The sequence below is a fragment of the Arvicola amphibius genome, chromosome 9 (assembly GCF_903992535.2).
Source record: "Arvicola amphibius chromosome 9, mArvAmp1.2, whole genome shotgun sequence".
NCBI lineage: Eukaryota > Metazoa > Chordata > Mammalia > Rodentia > Cricetidae > Arvicola > Arvicola amphibius.
Genome location: NC_052055.2, coordinates 72,329,206 through 72,351,818, shown reverse-complemented (window position 1 = coordinate 72,351,818; position 22,613 = coordinate 72,329,206). Strand labels below are relative to the sequence as shown.

Sequence of the window (22,613 nt, the reverse complement as noted above, 5' to 3'; positions counted from 1 at the left end):
TATAAAAACTCACGGTCTAATCCTGAGGAGGCAAACTGTTATGTCCCCTGTGGATCTGCATCTCTGCATCCCATCCTGACAGGCATCCTCCCAGCATTGTCTAGATTACTGCATCTGGCTCCTACGGTGGCTTCCTGACCTCCACCCAGGTGAAACATTTCACAATATGGCCACAAAATGAATCAAACCCACAGCTGACCTGTCATTCCTCTGCCTATTCTCATGGCTTCTAATATTTAAAATAAAGCCCAGTTTCTTCCTGCATGGGTCCATCTGGTCAGGCCCCGTATTAATGCCATTCCTGACAGTCAAGCCACACTGGCCTCCTTTTGCTCCCCCATCACATAGCGGCAGCATGGGGCTGGCAATCCTCTATGGCAGGATGTTCTTTCCCTGGATCTCACAAGGCGCTGGCTTTCTAAAATGGCAACCTCTTTAATCATAGTCATGTCACCTCTTAGTTTCGTCACAGAATCTAAGATTCGAGATGCTTCTTTCCCTGTGCACGTGAGTATCTCCTAACTAGCGTCAGCAGCAAGAGCGCTGCTATAACCAACGCTCTTCTCCAACACTCAATTTTAGCCACCTGTCACAGGGTGCATGGCAGCTCACATCTGTAATCCCAGCACTCAGGAGTTGAGGGAGGAGGATCATATTCCAAACCAGCCAGGACTACAGAGCAAGACCTTGTCTCAAAAAAAACAAAAAGGTTATATCATTCTCAAGAGACTGGCTGTTACACTCAAGAAAACAGGACAGAGCCTCTTTTATCCATTGTTCTAGCTCCAGGACTCTAGCACAGGATTAGGAACTCAACAAATCCTGGTCAATGAATGAATGTTTCCTTCTTCCTTTGGTCCCTAATAGTATACGGTTAGGCAAACATTTCTGCTAAGTCCCATACACTGTTGGCCTACACTGTTGTCTCTGGTTGTTAGTTTTTTGTCTGTTATTGTTGAAGCAGTCCCTCCATTACCCCACCCCCAGGTGTTAGGGTCAAAAGCCTGTACACTCTGCTACTAAGTCTCTTTATAGAAATTAGGAATTATTATACAGTTAGGTCTCCCTACACCTACCCACCCTCTAAGTTCCAAACTTATGGAAATGACATAGTAAGCTAAATGCAAAGCTTTAAATAAAGCTTGATGACCTTGTTCAAATTTGTCTTTAAATGTCTTTTTAAAATTCATGTAAAACATTAGAAGTAAAAAAAGCAAATCTTTCAAGTTATAATCCACAAACTTTCATGTCAGTAACCAGCAGAAAAGAAACATTCCCTAACGTGATACTTGGGGGGAAAATGTTAGGTTTTAACAAGCCCGTCCATCTTGCCAGTGTAGAGAGAGAACCACAAAGGATTGCCTCCTAAGGACTTACACCGAGTCGATCATCGTTCAGTTTGCCCAGAGGTGCTCATTAAATACGGCACACAGTAAGTACAGCTGGAGGCTGTGGGCACCCTAAGTATCTAATTACTGCAAGCAAAGGCTACGCTCTCAGTTTTTCACATGTTCTTTTTATTCAAGGGTTTACTCACAGGCAGTATTTAAAGTCAGGCTTTTTAAATTAAAGGCCTAAACTACGAAATTTTGCAAATATGACTGGCAAAGAATGAGCGTCTGGATAATTTAAACCCTCATTATCCTGGAGTCCAAGTCTGTAACACGGAACGCGCAAGATCGGTATCATTCAAAACAAACAACTGAGAAACCACAGGTGCTGGGTAAATTTGTCAATGAAGAGAAACGTATAAGTTTCAGGCTTGCAGAGTATGAAACCAGCAACTAGTTCTTCTGTGGCAGAGCATCAGCTGTGCTTCAGAACTTTGCCTGTAAAGTCTCTTTCTCCATCAGCAAATCTGCGTATCTCTGCTGAAGCTCTTTCTCTCGTTCCTGCTGCCGCTGCACGTCTTCTTTTAGACACTTAAAGAGAAAACAACATTCCAGTTACATCAAACCTGATCTACTTATGTTTGTCTATCTTACAAACAGCTGGTTAGCTCACAGGACTCAGAAAGGATACATTTCCCAGAGAAACGGTTGATATCTTTACTACGAAATGAATACTGCAGTCATTCTTTACTCTGGTCAAGTGATTACTATCTTATAAAACCACTGCTGTTATCCCAATAAAGTCACTACAGTCTTCTCAATACTCAACACACTGCAGATAGTCCTGACTGCCCCTGAAAGGGGCAGGGCAAGAGTGCACACGAAGGAGTTCAATCTAAACCCAATGTGGCCAAAGGATCTGATGTCCTGAAATGAGCAGCTAGGCTCTCAGCATCTTCAATCCCAAAATTAAAGGAAGCTGCTTTAGTTTCCCCAGAGCCACATAAATAGTAAGTCACTAAGTTTCAGGGGAACTAGTTACAAGATTGAGTTATCTATCCTTGAAAACAAAACAGAATGAGAAAAGCCTTTCCAACAGCAATCATTTGTTTGTTACCATCTACACACAGACAGGTCTAGATTACAGAGTCAAAACCCAGTGCTTGCAAGGACCAACTTCAGAGATAACCTGCTAGAAGGAAGAAGGGGAGGCTGAGCAACTATCTACAGCTCTCCTTCTGAGCAATGAGACAACACATGGAGTTACCTCTAGCCTCCGGGGAATAGCAGAGTCTTCGTGTTTTTTGAGTTCTTCAAAAGTGCGTAGCTCCAAGTGAGCCTGTTCAATTTGGTCCCATAAGTCATTCAACTGTTTCATGAGCCCCATAGCACGAGACTGGTAACCGCCAAGCAAAATTTTCATCTTCTTTTCCATCTTTGCAGCTCTCTTGGCTTCTGTTGTCATATGACCTCTGTTTATCTGGGGGATTGGGGAGGGAGTGGAGAATCACATCAATACACATGAAAGGGGCAGAGTAACAGAGTAACAAAAACAAAACACACCAGGGCTCCTCTCACTTCACTGATATATAACACAAAATTGGCCTTAACAGGAATTACCTTACACCCAAACACTCCGTAACTTCACCCACAATTCAATCCCAAAGCAGACTAGTTTTGGAGCAGGGGAATGCGTCTGCCTGTGCATGATGTCTTCAGCCACAGTCACTCTAGACTGCCACCTGGCCATTGTCGCCTTCTACGTCTCAAAATCCACTTCAGAACCACACATCTGTTCGCCTTTTATACTGAATAATATTCCACTCACGTACAGAAGGCCCACTGGAAAAGTATTTTTATACCCACTTACCCCCAGCTTATTTTATTGGAAGTCAAGAGTCAAGTAAGTCACTGGGGCAGGTACATGTATGTACCTTGGAACATGAGGTGGAGCTAAAACTACTTTAAATGAAGCTCCTTTAAACCCATCATTCTTTTCAACATTTTATACAAGTTTTTATGCTTCTGCAACTGACTTGAACCCATGTAAATGCTGTTGTTCCTTATTTTACTCTCGTGGGTAGTAAATCAAGTAAGTTCCACAGCACGACATCTGCCAAGAGGACCAACTACTGGTGGGACAGGCAGCATGAATGTGGGTAAGAACCACTGGGACTACCCAGCATGCCACCCAGCTGTTGTGATGGATGGAGCAAACTATCTGGCCTCTTTGCCTCCATTTTCCCATCAGCTTAGTAAAATGGCAGTCACTGCTGACAGCTAACTATGAAACTTAAAGAGAATAATGTATGTAAATGCTCTCAGACTCCCAGAACCTGGCAGAGAACAAGCAATCAACAACTGTGAGCTCTAATTACAATGACTGCTTTATAGATATGAAGAGTCCAATCATTTCATTCCTTTCTAATCATTAAAGAGATGAGGGAACAACTTAAAGAACCCTAACCCTAACCCTAACCCTAACCCTAATGTCCTGGGGGGGAAAAAAGCAGAGAACATCTGTGCTTTCTTTAAGTGGGCAATGTGCCTTCTGCAAACCACTATATCAAATGCCATACACCGGACCTCTGTACTACAATGCAGTGTTATCAGAACATGAAGTCTTGGTACTTCTTTGACTTGATGAGGTTTTCTAACCATGAAGTTCAAACGAGGTGAAGGGTTCCTGAGTACAATGAACCAGCAATTTTCTTCCCGGCATATACCCAAGTGAAGACATGCCATGGCAAAAACATATACACCATGTTCATAACACTATTCAGAACCCCATCATCTACCTACTGTACACGGGTAAACAAAGTGAGTTATTACCTACACTACAGAGCAGCACCCAGCCATAAAGAGCAGGGAAGTACTAGAACATGCTACAACTCAGTGAACTTGCAAGACTCGACGTTTAGCAAAAGCAATCAATCACAAATGCCAACACATTACATGATTTCACTTCCATGAAGTACCAAGAACGGATAAGTCTATAGCATGAAAAGCAACTGCTGCTGTCTACAGCTGCATAGGTTAAGAAAACGGAGGGACTGCCACGGGTACAGGGTTTCTTCCTGGGGTGAGGAAAACATCCTAAAGGTAACTGTAGTGGCATCTACACAGCTCTGTGAATACAGGAGAAACAGCCATCTGTTTCCCCTCAGGAAGCTGTCTGGGCTGTGAGATTTTCATCTTAAAGAGTGTCCTAACAGTGGAAAGATTGTTCCCAAGTGAGAAACAATCCTCACCATTAGTTCTTCTCCATATAACAGAAGAATCTCCCCTGTCCATGAAGAAGAAAGATTTTTAAAAAACTATTCTCATGGGCCTGGAGCAAATGACCCAGCACCCAAGTTAGCTCACAACCTCCTCTAATCCCATCTCTGGGATACCCAACTCTGGGATGCCCAATGCCTCTGGCTCCTGGAGAAACCTGCACTCAAGTGCACATACCCGCACACAGAATCAAAAATAAATTTTAAAAAATTTAAAGCTTCTCATAATTTTGTCTCACAACACAGTCAAGGAGAGACAGTATTTTACAATCCCTCTCCCACATCGAACATTCTTGGAGCAGATCTTTCTAAACTACTGGTTTCGACCATGGCTAAACTTCTAATTATTTGTGAAGCTTTTCAAACTAACAAGCTCCAGATTCTGATCCAATGATCTCAGACCACTGTCTCCCAAGTCCCCAGAACGTTCTAATGAGTAGCCAGGATGGAGAATGGACCCAGCTGGGACCAGCAGAGAACTAGTGTCAACTGTCTTCTCAGCCGTGCCCACTACACAGTCCTCCTTCCACAGGAGCTGAGCAATGAACTCCACAGCTACATCAAGGTCTATACTGTGTGAAATGCAACCCGATCCAATACCCATATTAGACTCCACTCACACATGGATTTCAATACATACTCAAAAATCCTTAAAAGCATTGAATTTCAAGTTAGTGCAGTGTGTCTTAAAAATTAGTTATACAAATTAACATTTTCATTGGTTAAGATATTTCAATTAGCTTTACATTGACCACACTCCATAGATACTCAGTTTCCAGCTTGGTTAACAACTTAATACCTATGTGCAGAAACCATTTAATTAGCCATCGTGGTACATTTAGCACTGAGTCCCCTGTCTCTGGGAATTACCTCACTCATATAGTTCAGCTGTTTATTATTCCCAAACCACCAGAGACTTTAAAACTTCAAAGCTGTTAGTTTTCAGTTATTGCCAACAATTACACTTCATTCACCTCAAGTTTTATAAAAACTTCTGGCTTAACTACAGGTTTAGATAAAATAAACTGAAACACAAGAAAAAGATTATTGTCACTAACTATAGTCATCAGACAAAAAAATGAAAGACAGCGATAAGACACCTGTTATCTAATTATTATACACTGACATATGTATATAACTGTCATAATAAAGTTCATTACTTTGGATGCTTAGTTAATTTTTTTAATTAGACTTAATGAAATTTATTTTGAATGACAATACTGGCTTAAGGAAATAATACACCCTCTTGTAGCTGATTTACCATGTTCTTCTAAAAGGGGAAGGGGAGTAGGCTTTCAAACCACTACATCTTTTTTGTTTGTTTTTTTGTTTTGTTTTGTTTTTCAAAACAGGGTTTCTCTGGAACCTGTCCTGGAACTAGCTCTTGCAGACCAGGCAGGCCTCGAACTCACAGAGATCGGCCTGCTTCTGCCTCCTGAGTGCTGGGATTACAGGCGTGTGCCACCACCGCCCAGCCAAACCATTACATCTTAAAGACGATTTATACTGCCAAATGTGATGGCACACAGAAGCAGGTGGATATTTGTGATTTTAAAGACATAGTAAGTGTTCTAAGCCAGCCAGGCCTACACAGTGAGTCACTATATTTTAAAAAAAAAAAAAAGCCACTCATACTTATCAACATCTTTCAAAACCTGCCATTCAAGGGGGCTGAAAAGATGGCTCAACAGTTAAAAAGCTATTGACGCTGCTTCAGATTCAGAGCACCTGAGTTTGGTTCTTAACACCCACTTAGGGCTCACGTCTACCTGTACCTCTATTCTGGCCTCTGTGGGCACCCATACATGTACACAAACACTGACACACATATAAAAATACAAAAGCTGACAGGCAGTGGTAGTGCACACCTTTACACCTTTGCCTTTAATACCAGCACTCGGGAGGCAGAAGCAGACCAATCTTACAGTTTGTAGCCAGCCTGGTATATAGAGGGAGTTCCAGGACAGCCAGGGTTACACAGAGAAACTCTGTCTGAGAAAAACCAAAATAAATAAATAAACAAACAAATAAATGTTTTAGTACTATTTAATTATTTTTAAAGGATAAACATCTTCTATCTGAAAATATAAAACATAAAATGTTCTAAAATCTAACAAGTACTGAGCACTAACATTTACCTCAAGTGGATACATTTAACCTCATTTGACAGGTCACAAAATTATTTAAAATGCCATATTATAAAAATTTAAAAAATAAAATTACCCTCATGCTATTTGCATAAGGAATATAAGAAACACACTGAAGCCATCCCAAGGCTTCTCACTATGCACATGCAGAGACTCCACACTCTGCAGGTTCTTAAGATAAGGGGCACTCAGCCGGCATGCAGCAGGAGCAGGGGAGAAGCACTCTATTGATGCCTCGCTTTTTAACCTCATGCCCTATCTCCAGAAGTCAGGTGAAGTTCGTTTTCTTTCACCTCAGTTCTGAATTTGGTGGTGGACTTTTTGGCAGCTGCCCAGCCTGTCTGACAGATATATGTCAGAAACTGCCCGTGTACAAATTACTCAAGACAAGAAAAGCCCAAGTAAATAATGGTTTTTGTCCTTGAGGTCTGCATCTTACATAGCCAATTAGGATCCCATGTGCAGGTGGGCCAGGCTTCCACCTGTGAGAAGGTGCCTTCCTCTACACAAACCACCACGCAGGCTCCCTAGAAAAAATAAACATGGAGTGCAGGCCCGTCAATCTTCAGGAAAGTATTCTAAATCTAAAGTCAACCTGAGTAATTCAGAGAGACCCTGTCTCAAAAAGAAAAAGGCAGGCTGGAGATGTGACTGTGGCAGAGCATCTGCCTAGCAAGCCTAAGGCTCTAGTACCAACAATCCCTAGTACCAACAACATGAAGACGAATATGAACAATAGGCTACCCTCTAATCAGCCTGCCCCCCCTCAGCATTCTCACTATCTAACTGGCCTGCACTTGAGTACAATGTTGAGCACAATAAACCAGATGTCCTCTGGGCTCAAATACAAACATCCCTGAAGAAATTCACACTGGGAAAGTGAGTGGCTTGATACCACCAGACAACTCCCTTAAAAAAATTCCAGACACATAAACAAGACATGAACTTGTATGTCCCCCACATAACAAGATTTCAACGCTTGAATGAAGCTATTAATATTTCTAATTCTTTTATTCTAAACAAGCTATAAAACTATAGAAAATACCTGAGATGGTTCACAGGATTAAATGGTTACATTTTACAACCTTTTAAGCAGCAGCAAACAAATATAATAGGTGTTTATCCAAATGTTACAAAAGCTACACTTTCCCGTAGAGTTTAAATGGTGAAATTTCTATTTGCACTATGAAAAACATGGCATATAATTTCAACTTAGTTTTAAAACTTTCCTTTCCGTTGCATACTGAGCTTACACACTGAAAGGTTGCGGGTACGGCTGGAGAGACAGTACTGCTCTTGCAAAAGACCCCAGTTTGGTTCCCAGCACTTACAGGGAAGCTAACAACCATCTGTAACTCCAGTTCCCGGGGATCCAACACCCTCTTCTAGCCTCCAGGGCCACGAGGCACACACATGGCACACATTATGCAAACAATCAGGTGGGTGTGCATGCACCCACGGGTGCATGCTTGCACACAAACCATAAAATAAAAATTTTTTAAACATAAGAAGAAAAGTGTATGTGTGCACACGTGTGTACTGTACAAAGTCTCAGGTGACTACATATAGAGAGCTGGCTTATGAACAGTAAGTTTCTTCTGTAGTTTTTCTAATTCTCTCAAATTTTCTACAAAGCACAGGTATTATTTTTAGAAAAACGTCTAGAAGTGTTATTTTTAAGTGCATAGAAGAGAAACTGTCTAAAAAAGACTGGCCAGAGACCAATGGAAAACTGATGGTCCCCAGGAGATGAATCAGTGGACCGTAAGTGTTTCCTCGGGTCATTACAAAGGGAGCTGTATGGGACTTATAAAAGTGTAATTGTTACTTTCAAGCTCACTGAGTTTGTTAAGGTTACTAAGCTTAAGTTAATTCCAAAATAAACATACTCTCCTTGGGTCTCCAGTAGTGTCTGCAGTTTAAGTCCATTCCAGTGAGGTTCAGAGGCATTCAGAGCATCCTTCACTGAAACTTGCTTAAGGGCCAGAATATATAACCTTATATAAAAAGAGATTTAGGGACACCCAAAATAAACACACAGCGGACGGCAGCTCACTACCCAGTCTATCACTCAGCTAGATGATTCTGTCACAGTGAGGATGCAGTTCAGTCACAACAACACTCACAGACAAGTCAAGAGTGCCTCTCCTCTCATCACCATACTCCTGACTAACATCAAGTTTTTCCAGCGACCCTCCCTTCTACTGATAGATATGCAGGTCCAAGTAAATGACTACAGTCAGCATCCATCAGACTTAGCAGGCGTCAGACTACATTCCAATGAAGCAAGCTAACCATAAGGCAGTCACCTGGTAGAGCAACACAGAACATGTTGCATCTGCATAGATTAGGAAGTGAAACACAACCTGTAATGAATTCAGTTCATGCCGAGGAGGACTAAAACGGCTCTGCTGCTCAATCTCCGACCCGAGGCGTCCAGCTCTGATCTGAGTTCTTGTCGGAGAGGCAACTAAAAAATCTGCCTGTGCCCCGAAGGGGCATGACAGCAGAATATGGGAAAGAGAATTACAAAGGACTGAAGAGCCCTTCTCTGTACCTCATGCCACCTATTCCAGCTGTGCCAGCCTCAGGAGAACAGAGACAGCTACAGAGGTATTTCCAGCAGACTTCTCCATCCAGCACTGCCCACCAACTTAATCCTTAGCCTAAGTTTTTACTCTGAAGTATGAAGCACATTTTTCCCTGTGTTAAAATACCTGCCTTTATAATGAAAAGCACTGAAAGATGAGATTCACGGTACAGCCAATTCTGATGAAATATAACCCTCAGGAAAGTCGGGGTCCTTGGCAGAGTTTTACAAATACACTGAGAAAGGCCTTTAAATTGCTATCTGTGTTCTTTAAGCCACTTATTTCCAAGAAGTCAACATTACATAATATTTCTTGACTACATTGACTGTGCCAATAACATATGGAGAACAGTGTCCCCACTGGGACTGGTTTCTACCTCTGAGGAAAGCCTTTCCATTTTTATAACTAACATGACAAAATCCACTTTTCAGCCAAGCTTCCTCAATACAGCAGTTTAGTTATGATCTCAAATACTATTAAACTTAATGGCAGGACCTAAATTCAGACTTTTCATTTTGCTTCTGCACCTACTGGAAATTGCTTCATTCAAACTAATTATGTCTTCAGATGATTTCCTATTTCCACTTGAAGTGGAAACAAATTAGAACACTTCAGATTCTCTTTGCACTTCCCCAATACAGAAATGACTCTGGGCCTAGCATCATCCGAAAATGAGGCCCTCTACTAGCATTTTCCAGATAACTGAAGCCCACAGAGCTGCTGTGTTCAGCCTAGAGCAGTGACTTGAACACAGCCGTATCTGGTAAGACTCACTAAATGTGTGAGTAAATAAGGGGAAATTATTTTATTTTTAAGTCTGATGAAGTTTTTTTCTACAATGAATGACAGCCATCCCTTGTTTTCTAAGAGTTATGCTCGTAACAGAAACTGAGTTGCTCAGTTATTCTGGGGGAATCACTAGAAACAACAAAGCTCTAATCTCCCAAAGGAGTGTATAACAGCCCAGGCACAAGACTTTCTGGTGCATGCTAAAATGCCTTCTGTAAGCTGGGCTTGCACAACTTTCCTAGGCTCTCATTTCTGCTTGCGCCTTTACAAGCAAATGTCTAACGAGGTTCTAGTTAATTCTGCCTCAAAGCCGAATGGAATCCCTGCATTTGGTTACAATCCAGAAGTCTTTACCACTTCTGATCTGTAACTACAGTGTGTGTGTTTAACAGGCCCTGCAGTGCACCAACACATCCAACCACATTCCGTATCAAGTGAGATGGTTCTATTAGTTTTAAGTATCTTACTAATTTTTTATTTAAATGCTAAGATCCAAATATTAATCATGAGTGTGGCTCAAAAACTACCCACAGTATAAACTTTAGAACTTATTTTTTAGTATATTTAGGAAATACCAGCCATGACAACTTTTGATGTCATCTTGCCTGATGGGCTTGAGATGGGGCAACAATTTGGAATCACTATTCCAAAGTTCAAGGCTGCAAAAGTCAAACACTAGCAGCCACAGAACACTGCTTACACAGAAAGCTCTCCTCCCTGAGTCTCAGTGAAGGCTTAGCAGTTAGTTTACACCATCTAACTACACCACCCCTCCCACGACAAATTCCGAACGATGTTTATAATTTAGCAATCAATTTAGAAGATGAATCACCACACAACTAAAATAAAATACTTATGTATTTCAAACCAATACAACTGTGTCTTCCGAAGCTTTGAAAAATCTGTGAATTACCAAAGGACATAAAAGATGGAAGCTTTATTTATTTGGATCTCTGAGTTGCTTCTTCCTGAAGATTTAATAAACTCTCTTTTGAAATAAGTTTACCAATTGAAGGATTTATATTAAATATTCCTTAAAAGTAACGAGCTGGGTTAACAATGAGCCAAGTTAACCAGGAGTGAGAGAAAAATTACTCAGGCTGTTTTACTAATATTCTTCCAAAATCACCAACCCTTCAACAAAAATAGCTCAACCGAAGATTTCAGTTCCTGGTACTGAATTGAACAAAGAGAACCACATGTTTTTAATGACTGCTCATAAACGACCCAAATAAATCTCCAACGGAGTTAGCAGAGGCTCTTTCTGTACTTTTCCCTTCAGAATTCAACGGACTGATCTGACAGCAAAGAAAGAATTACGGTACTTTAACGCACCACTCACCCTGGAGCATTTATTTGCTGTCGCGAAGGGTGGTGGTACCTCAACAGAGTCAATGAGATTCAGGGGGGAATTGTTTTTTCTAAACAGTACAAAATGTCCTTGTCATTTGCAGCAGAAAAAGTTTACCCACCTCCAAATGAGAAGATTTTCAAACTAAGTGAGAGATTGAAGTATTTATATATAAATGTTACAAGGAAGCATTCCAAACAGCCTACCAATCAATTACAAAGCTGGCCTTAGATCAGGATTACACTACCTATCATTTACAAGAAACTAAAGCCTGCACAACACAAGTATAACCTACAATTTAACCGCTCATGTTCTGTCTCCAAGAATTTTTAACTATGAATTAAAACAGAGCAATAGTACCACCTGCTGGAAGCTAGAAAACTACAACACTCAATGGCCCTGGCATTGCAAGAATTACTTTAGAAAGACTAATTTCCTAACTCAACAGGCATGACCACAGGTGTCTTATACATGTGGTTGTAAAGGTTAAATTAAGATGTTCATATTAAAAGATACTGTTTTTTCCTGTTCGTTTCTCTGGTTCCACACAGTCCCAACCACCCCAAGTAATTCTAGTATATGGATCTAGGCCTTAACAAAAATACTCTCAAATTTAATTTCTGTAAAGAAAAACTGACAATCACATGAAAGAGGAATCTTAGGCCATTTTCTGCATCCAATGATCTAAAAAAAAATCCATTTTTCCTTCCCCATCCCATCATGGCTTCAGAGATATCTCTAAAAACCACCACTAAGAACCCACAAGGCATGCAGGGTATAACAGTACAGTATACATCTTCAACCCCAACACCTGGGAGGCAGACACGGGTAAATGTCTGAGTTTCAGCCCAGCCTGGTCTACACAGTAAGTTCCAGGGTCAGTCAAAGTTACATAGTAAGACCCTGTCTCAAAATTAAAAATAATAATAATAAAAAAGACCCCCACAAAGCAGCCTGGTATGCTGTGAACCACAGTTTACATGCCACTGTAAAATATCTACAGATATTCTGGAATTCAAAATATGCACATTATATTAAGAAACCACATGCCATGAACTGCTGTTAAAAGACTTCATGTGGGCCGGGCGGTGGTGGCGCACGCCTTTAATCCCAGCACTCGGGAGGCAGAGGCAGGCGGATCTCTGTGAGTTCGAGGCCAGCCTGGTCTACAAGAGCTAGTTCCAGGACAGGCTCTAAAAAAGCTGCAGAGAAACCCTGTCTCGAAAGAAAAAAAAACAAAAAAAAGACTTCATGTGTTACAGACATGGGAGATCACAGAAGCCACTGTCTACAGAACAGCTCCCCTCTAACTCTGGACATCAAGAGACACAGAAATCTACTGAAGGTCTGTAAACGCTCTCTGGGCTACAGGCTCACACTCCCACTGCTGAGATCTCATTGACCTCAACTGTCTTCACAACCAGCATCACTTTAGTATTTCTTTCTTTTTTTTTTTTTTTTTTTTTTTGGTTTTTCGAGACAGGGTTTCCCTGTAGTTTCTAGAGCCTGTCCTGGAGCTAGCTCTTGTAGACCAGGCTGGCCTCGAACTCAGAGATCCGCCTGCCTCTGCCTCCCGAGTGCTGGGATTAAAGGCGTGCGCCACCACTGCCCGGCCCACTTTAGTATTTCTTCTGCCTGTGTAAAGGTTCTGACTGACAGTGAAGTTATCAAGAATACCAAAGCAATCAGCTGCCTGGGCCAAGTTTACTGAAGTCACCACAGGTATTACTTGGTTCACAATTTCAATTTAGGTACATCTAGAATTTTAAAGGGATACTAGAAGCAATGGAATGGCTTTTAGTGCAACCATGGCAACCTGAACCCAAGGCAGACCCACTTAGAAGGGAATGAGACAACTTACTCCACAAAGCTTTCCTTTGCCCTCCACTGAAGCTTGAGCACCCACATACATATCATGCACACAATAATAATAAAATATTAAATATATAAATAAATGGATACCAACCTCTAGTCTCTTTTCAAGAGATTCTATTCTGTCCTTTTTGCTAGCAAGATTAGCCCTTGTGTAGCGGCTCTGACCAGGAAGATACAGGACTTGACTGTAGCATTCTTCCCACACCTGGTTGTAAGCTTCACTGGAGAGTTCTCCGTGGCTCATTCCTTGTTTTACCACTTCCATCTCTTGTACCAGAACATCCTGGGCCTGTTTACAGTAATAATCTAAGTTGAAGCATACAATTTCCACCACCACAAAGCTTAAGACTAGTTTATTTCCCTCCTTCCTTAAACCAATAGCAAGGTTTAGTTGGTCATTTTCTAGAATGGAATGGACAATACCTAAGCTAAATGGATAAAGAAGCATCTAAGTAGGGACTAGGGAGATGTCTCAGTGGTAAGAGTACCTGCTTTGTAAGCTTGAAGGCCTGAGTTCAAATCCCTAGTACCCATGTTTTGAGGGTTTTTTTCTTTTGTTCTTTTCATGTGTATGGGTGTTTGCCTGCAAGTGTATCTGTGAATCACATGCATACAGTGCCTTCAGAGGCCAGAACAGAGCATAGGATTCCCTGGGATTGTATTATAGACACTCGTAAGTGGTGCCAATTATTGAACCAGGACTTCGGGAAGAATGGCCAATGCATATAACCACTGAGTTATCATCTCCAACCCAGGTTTGCTTTGTTTTGTTATTTGAAGAAAAGATCGGACATAACCATGTGTCTGGACCCTCTGCCAGGCAGCCCAGCCAAAACAGACAGCTCCTGGTTCAGTGAAAGACAATATAGGATCTATCCTATGTCTCAAGGATACAGGGCAGAGAGTGGTGGAGAAAAATACTTCATGTCTTTTATAGACATGAGCATGGGCACATATACATACAACAAACACATACAATCACACACACAGAGAAGGCTCTAGGGCTCTAAGATGCAAGCTGATTTTCAAAAGTCAAGCGTGGTTCTCCAAGAGTAAAACATCTATTGTTACTCGACATAACAGCAACACATCTTAGGTATGTTCCAGTTACTATGGGCCAGAAACTCAGTTCAAAAGTACAACTTTCATTACCTCCAAAAGTCTTCCACCATGCCAGGTGTGAAGCAGGTGGATCTCTGAGAGTTCAAAGCCAGTCTGGTCTACATAGCAAGTTTCAGAGTGGCCAAGACTACATAGTAATTACTGAGTTTCTCTTTTAAAAATAATTCTAGACACCTTACAAACTAGACAATATTGACTTTAAAGCTGATGAAACTAGGGCTCTTGTCTAAGACTACACCACAAATAATCAGATGAGGCGGAATCTAAGCCAAGGGCACCAAACGCTGCCTTACAGGCAACTCCATTCCAAGATGAAGGGAACCCAAGCATCTTTGACACAAGGCTTCTTCTCATTCTAAGGAACATCCCTGTATCCAAAGAGTAAGCCTGAAGGCATAAGTAGGTAATGGAACTATATCAGTTATATTTCTCATACTAAAGAAAAAGTTTAAGGTGGCAGAAGGAGAGAGAAGGAACTGGACAGGCCAGGCTCAATCACAGCTTTCCTGTTTAAAGCAGCTGCCTGCAGTGCTTAACTCCTCTGAGCCCAATTCTCAAACGACACCTGTAAAGACTGCCCTTAGGTAAATGGACGGTAGACATGAAAAGCCTAGCCCAAGCCCAGACAGAGTTCTGTGAGCATATCAAAAACCTGGTCCAGCCTTTCCCATGGCTCACAAAAAACTCACAACCTATGTCTTTCTTCAGTCTTTCTACTAATACTGAAAATAAACAATCAAAATTATATTAAGTCCAAAGCGATTAACTGAGAAACCAAAAAGATTAGTAAAAACTGAAAAATCATAACTACAGAGTTAAAGACTGGATATTTTTAAGTAACTCCTCTTAAGAATAACAATGGAAACCAGCCAATTTTAACATAATAATGTTTATTTAATCTTTGATTTTTAGAGATGGGGCTTCACTGTGTAGCCCAGGCTGGCCTTGAACTTAAACCCAGCTACCTTAGTGACATTCTAGAACTCATAGTAGACAAAGTGCTGGCCTTGAACTTAAACCCAGCTACCTTAGTGACATTCTAGAACTCATAGTAGACAAAGTGCATTTTATTCAGATATTATGCACAATAAAAATTCTACAAAGTTCAGCTTTTGCCATGAGAGTTATCTTTAAAGAATCAGGATAAAGACTCTGGGCTACAAGACAGTTCAGCAGGGCATTAATAAACATGACAATCAAAAAAGGGCAAAACCAGACAACCTGAGTTCATTAACTATCCCAACGTAGCGAAAGAGGAGAAACGACTCACACTAAGCTGTTCTCTGACCTCTGCATATGAACCATGGCACGTGTCCACTCATACACACACACGATTAAAAAATTAATGTAGTTTAAAAACTGAATAAATATGTTTAACTTAAAGAATTTCCAGGGGCTAGAGAAATGACTCAGTGCTTGGGAGCACTTACTGCTCTTTCAGAGGACCTGGGTTTGGTTCCCAGCACACTCAGGGTGGCTCACAACCATCTTCAACTCTAAGTTTCAAGGGACCCCATGACCTCTTCTGGCTTTCACAGGCACTGCACACATGTGGTATACAGACACACATGCAGGCAAAACACATATAAAAAGTAAAACTTACCAAAAAAGCCTGGCATGGTAGCGAACACCTTTAATCCCAGCGCCTGAGAGGCAGAGGCAGGCAGAACTGTGAGTTTGAGGCCAGCCTGGTCTACAGAGTGAGTCAAAACAGCCAGAGCCACACAGAGAAACCCTGTCTGGAAAAAGAAAGAAGGAATCTGCTCAAAAGACAGCTGCTCTAAACTCTTTGTGGAACAAAGAGGGATAAAAGCAGATAGAACACAGAATATCTAATATTATTGGTTTCAAACAATCCCAAAGTAATTAGAATTATTACTTTCAAACCTTATATTCAAGTTTATTCCCTATAGGAAGAACCTTAAAAAGCAACATGTCCAAATGTGCAATAAATTTTGAAAAATTTAATTCCTAAATTTCTTTTCTCCTATTTTCACTCTGAAAAAAAGGCAACAGCAAGTACTGATTCTGGAGTCCAATTCTCAATCCCAGGCCAACAATGAGATGGCACTGCCCTGTACAACTTGACTAAAAAGAAGTAACTCAAAAATCACACAGAAGTCAGGGCCAGTTCTTAGAGCTTCCTCCCTTCACTGTCTAAAAACTCTTAATATGTGTTGCTTATGAATAAAGAAAACTAAAAGAAGAACTGAGATGGGGCAGAAAGGGGTATCCAGGAGATGAGAGAGGAAGAATCTTGCAGTGCATCAAGTGTAGCCTATTCCCTATCTGTCACTGCCTTCAAGGCTGCATGGGGGAGGAAGAAGGACATAGGCCAGTGCTTTTTCCTGTTTCAGACTATTTTCCACTGCTATTCCAGGACCACACATAGGGTAATTTGAAGGTCAGGCAGTAGAAGATCAAGGATCACATCTAGTGAGGACCTTCTGACTGGATCACAAAGTGACAGAGAGCATCACTCACGAAAGAACTAGCTCATTCCAGGAACAACTAACCTATTCATGAGGATGGAGCCCTTGAGAACTAATCACTTTTTGAAGCCCCACATCTCAATACTGCTACAATGGTAACCTCAACAGGAATTGTAGAAAGGATTATCAAACCATTAACTGCTTCCAACTAGAAACTGATTACTTATTATATAAAATAGAAATTCATGCCTTTGGTATTAGTCTAAATAACACTTAAGTATTAAAGGAATTCAAAGGCACAGGAAAATGATATTAAAAAAAAGAACAACAACAAAAAAAACACCCTGTCAATCATGCTAGTAACACCCAGGAATCAAAACTACCTTGCCACCAAAGCTTCTAAAACAGCAAAGAGGGTGTACAAAACATATCCTGGAGGCTAGGAAAACAGCTCAGTAAGCAAAATGCTTGTTGTACAAGCACAAGGTATTGAGTCTGAAACTCCAGCACCCACATAAGCTGGATGCAATAGTGTATCCCTGTAACCCCAAAATGGCAAGCCTCAAGTCTGGTAAGGGAGAACCTGTCTCAAAAATAAGGTAGAGAGCAACAGAGGATGACATCTCCTCTGGCCTCTGCACATGAACACAGGCTCAAGCACCCACCCACACACACACACACCACAACACAGACAAAAAGAAAAACAACAAATCCTTCTCAAAGATATCACACGACATTTACCCCCAGCCATACTACCTTTGTTTCTGAGATGCAGCAAGGTAGCCATGTAAGCTCTGACTTTGTGACACACAGCATCTAACAAGTGCTTAAATCTTACCATGTAGATGTTCCTGTTCAACCCTACCTTTTTCAGTTCTTCTTTGGAGAACTTCTCATAAGGGCTATGCTCAAGATAGGTAATGTGCTCAGAATTGTTGGTAGCAAATCCAGCAGTTTTTCCTTTTTTATTCCCAGATGGCTCATAGGGGTGATGTAGAAGGTCATAATGAAGCATAGTAATCATTTCTTTTTTGATCAATTCTTCACTTTTCTGTAAATCTGTTAGAGGTGGTTCTACATTTAAAGGTCTTAAAATAGTTTCATTTACCTAAAATTTTAAAACAAGTAAAATTATCAGACATATCTATAATATATTGTGCCTGCTTTAATAGCATGAACTAAACAGCAATTTCATATTTTCAAGAGTGATTTCTCCTCACTTCTACATCCCTCCCACTTCTAAATTCAAAGTGGTATTAGTGCAATGTATTAAAAACTGATTTTGAGAACTACTGTGTACTATATTCCAGAAAGCAGATGAAACTTTGTGATAGTCTTTATGATTGAGATAAATAAGCACTAATACCATATAAAGAAACTAACTTCCTAAATCAGAGATTTCACTTACTTCAGATGGTCTTGGTAGATCCTTCTGAACAGCTTTGTGCATTCGCTTCATTTCCTTCACACGCTCAGCATCTCGTAAGGCCTGAAAAGGGGATTTATATCCATTACTGGAGCTATACAGCAGCTAACATCAACTATTTTCAAAAGCTTAAACTATTGAAATCTGTGTAAGGATGTAAAGAGATAATGTCGAGACCCAGGAAATCAATTTATTCATTCTCATTAGACATCAGACACTAAGACAACTGAAGTACACTAGAGTGTTCTCCAGATTTCCCTGGCTCTGCCCACCATAACCACCTTTCTTGTCTAAATGGAGTTATAAACAGCAAAGAGACTTCCCACAACCCAACTCACTTTCATACAAAGTTAGAGTCAGCCAATGTTCCTTAACCCTCCAGTTACAATGATGTGGCAATACATGAATATTCCATGCCACTTCTGAGAAAGTGAAGTAAATATAACTGAAGTAGCTGCAAGAACAAAACAAACACAGAAAGTGTCCACTTCTGCTCCCCACATCCACACAGTTCCCTGTAAAGTTAAGGAGCAATCGCCACCTCAGCTATAGCCCACAGGCACTGAAGCATCTGGGGTTATAACCAGGGATGACAAAGTTCCAAATGATGTGGAAGAAATCAACACAAGAGGAAATTTTAAAAAGTTGTTCTCTTTCTTTTAAATGATAGTATACAAAGCAAATAATCAGAGGAAGCATGTAGATCTTGGTGGGTGAAATCTGTGACAATGTAGAGGACCCCTACACACCTTTTTGTGAAAGTGCCACCATTGGCTGACTGTCAGAATACTCTGTATAATGCTATATGGACACCAATAAGTCTAATAAGATAGAAGAAATATTTATATTCTAGGCTTCTAAAAGTACACCATATAAAGGTTACATCTAAAGATGCCATTTAAAAGAAATTTACAGGCTGAGTAATTAGCTCTGATGACCAGCTCTTGGGTATAAACCAGGCAACAACAGAGCAGTTTTACTTGAAATAAAAGTTATAAAAAATTTATCAGGTGCCATTGTGAACCTTAGGAGACATCATCTCTCCAGATCAGCCTACTGCAGTAGTACTGGAGTCTCTGTTTTTGTTTGTTTTCCCTCTTCACTCAGCCCTTTCAAGAACGGAAGGAAAGAGATACAGCACACAGCCTGGCAATGACTGCCACTAGACTGAAGAACTAGTAATATGCTTTGCTCAAATACACACTGCAATTAATGTGAATGTCAATGTACATGGCTTACAATAATGCAAAAGGCAAACTAAAAATGTCCTCAAAGTATTAGCCACTGGTCAAAGTGCAAGTTTTCAGTATTCTTCAGAGGAAGCCTTGACTACAGTTCCATGAAATTCTGGAACACACAGGCACCACCTGGCAATCCTATTTCTGACACGGCAGCAGCAATAAAACAATATGCATTAAAAAGCACTTTTTTAATAAGGGTAACCCTCAAAGGAATGCCAATTAAGTTTGGTTAACCATCCTATCAATTCATCACAATGTCGGTGTTTCTTTGACCTGTAGAGAAACAGGTGTGGGAGCTAACGCTTTCCACAAGTTCCATGCCTGAGCAGGTAGGAGCCTGACGTTTACCATGTACCAAAACTAACAACAGGGTCAGTTCATTCATCATGGCAGTTTCTGTACTAAAGCTTTATCCAACAGTTTAGTCCTCAAACACTGCACCCTCACATCTGCCCTGTTGCAAGAAAATCTGCAGCACGTTACAGGAAAAAAAAAAAAAAAAAAAAAAAAAGGCATGATCTCCAGCGATGCTACTCTCACAACCACCCTGAGACTAAGGCTGATCAAACCATCCTGAGACAACGTGTGACAGAACAGCTGAAAGGGGCCGTGCAATCTCTGGAAAAAAAGGAAAGCTAACTCAAAGCCATTTTCTCCTTTCAAATGGAGGTAAAACCTGCATTACCGGACATGAATGGATGAGCAAGCAATTGTACGCTGTATCAGTGTAAGAGGGTGGTAATATTTTCTGACACACTCCAATTTCCAAGCCCAATTTTTATCAGTCTATATTGACCTAATACTACTCAAAATGAATCCAATTTTTATTTGTCTTTAACAACTAGATTGAAGCAATGTTTAAAAGGCTAATCTGTGCGTTACTTGGAAAAGCATAATGAATGTCAGTGTTTAAACAGAAACACACATGCATACAAACATTTTTTTAAAAACCCATTAAGGTATTCTGAGTACACAAACATTCATACATGTGAGCATATTATTGTTAAATGACATAATTTGAAGAATTTTGTAAAGATATAAGAACAACCACTCCTCCCTCTAAAGCAGTGGTTCTTACCTTTCCCAATGCTATGACCCTTTAATACAGTTCCTCATTTTATGGTTAGAACCCGCAACCATAAAATTATTTCACTGTTACTTCATAATGTGGTTTTGCTACTGTTATAAATAGTAATGTAAATATCTGATATGGGACTCCCAGAGGAGTCAAGACCCACAGGTTGAGAACCACTGGTCACACTGGTGATGCTTTCTAAGGAGCCTCACCTGCTTTCGGGCATCCACATCCGCAGCATCTTCAATGTAAGTATCATCTATTTCACGTTCTTCCAACTCTTTCTCAGCATTTTCTGGTAGTACAATTTCAAAATCATTCTTAGGCGCAGGGAGGCCCAACAACCCTAGACGGAGATGTTCACGAGATTCTCTTTCCTGTAGAAAGAATCGGTTCTTCTCAATTCACATCATTAAATATTGACTAACATTCTGTAAGAATTTACAGAACACCAGGGCATGGTGGCACATGCCTATAATTACAAAACTCAGGAGGCTGAGGCAGAAGGATTGCCACAAACACAAAAGCCATACTGTACTGGCTTTTGGTTTTGGGTCTCAAAAACAAAACAAAAAAGTTTCTGAAAACAATGGCTTGGGCTAGTAAGATGGCTCAGCCAGTAAAAGTGCTTGCTGCCAAAATAGATCATCTGAGTCTGATTCAGAGGATGCACACAGTGGGAGGAGAACCAACTCCTGCAAGTTGTCCCTCTGACCCATATATACATAACACAGTATATGTGTACCACATAAACCACATGAATACACACTAAATAAGAGAATAATTTGTAAATGTTCAAATGTATAAAAATAAAACAATTAAGAGTAGTAATGACTCTAGAAAAATGACCCCAACTTCAGAAATGTTTTGTTTATTCTCTTATCTTCCTAAACAAGATCAAACAAAATCTTGACTGTGTATTTTCTGTTTCAAAATGTATCAAAACTCTTCAGGGACAGAGAAAAAAGTTGTTAGGACCTACATTTGATTTGATAATACAAAAAAGCAGGGGGGTGCCCAGAGAGATGGCTCAGTGGTTAAGAGCACTGGCTGTTCTTCCAGAGGCCCTGAGTTCAATTCTGAGCACCCATGTGGCAGTTCACAACTGTCTCAAACTCCAGCTCCAGGGGATCCAACACCCTTACACAGATATACATGCAGGCAAAGCACTAATGCACATAAAAATAAAAAATTAAAATTTAAAATTTAGGGCTGAAACTGACTCTCAGTGCAGAGCACCTGCTTAGCAGATAGAAGGTCCCTGGTTCAATGCTTAGCACTGACTATATAAATATAAAATAGAATTGACACTTACCATCTGCTTCACATAAGAGGGATCACTGTAGTCTGCCATTCCATCTTCAGGATTAATGTTTAACTTGTCTCTAAGTGGTGTTCTACCTGGGGTGGCATTAGTAACTGGTTTGGGGGTTGTTCCACTTCGGGGAGTCAGCCCTTCAGCTCCATTAGAAGGAGTCCTAAACAAAAAGAAATCTAAGTCATGATAAATGCATAAAATAAGGAATAAAAACACCAAAACCTCTATCTTGCTTTCAGTACATTTTCTAGACTGAGATAGAAGTTTGGTCTAGTGAACATAGCATTGACACATACTGTACTGGCTTCTAAACTAATAGCTAGTATTTGCCTTCCTGTATTAGATCCACCAAACACTTTTCGACTTTAATGAGTCAGGGTAACCGAGAACAGGCAGCTGGCAGGGAGGGTGGCCCCAGGCACTAAGGGCCCGTGATGCACTCAGTTCAGCACACTCATCATTTATTGCCTCCCTTAAGTCTTTAGCTTTCCTGTCATATTCATTCCCATCAAATGTGCACTTTAAGTTTTTAGGCCTTTATATTTTGTTTGGAAAACAAACACCACATTTTTAGAGTCACATCTAAGTGTGAACAGGCTCTGAGTTTAGACTCTCTTAACAATAAAGTCCAGGAGCA

General features: G+C 40.6%; 1 protein-coding gene across 1 annotated transcript in view; it reads right to left on the bottom strand.

The window, feature by feature from the left end:
• Nucleotides 1-1,496: 1,496 nt before the first annotated feature.
• Cdc5l (cell division cycle 5 like) overlaps nucleotides 1,497-22,613 on the bottom strand; it is a 40,170-nt gene continuing 19,053 nt past the window's right edge. Inside the window, exons 10-16 of the mRNA XM_038341224.1 lie at nucleotides 21,974-22,136; nucleotides 20,871-21,035; nucleotides 18,325-18,405; nucleotides 17,782-18,024; nucleotides 13,454-13,651; nucleotides 2,599-2,811; nucleotides 1,497-1,922 (exon numbers count right to left, since the gene is read on the bottom strand). Coding sequence (XP_038197152.1) covers nucleotides 1,818-1,922; nucleotides 2,599-2,811; nucleotides 13,454-13,651; nucleotides 17,782-18,024; nucleotides 18,325-18,405; nucleotides 20,871-21,035; nucleotides 21,974-22,136 — 1,168 coding nt within the window. The 3' untranslated portion in view covers nucleotides 1,497-1,817. The remainder of the gene's footprint in view (nucleotides 1,923-2,598; nucleotides 2,812-13,453; nucleotides 13,652-17,781; nucleotides 18,025-18,324; nucleotides 18,406-20,870; nucleotides 21,036-21,973; nucleotides 22,137-22,613) is intronic.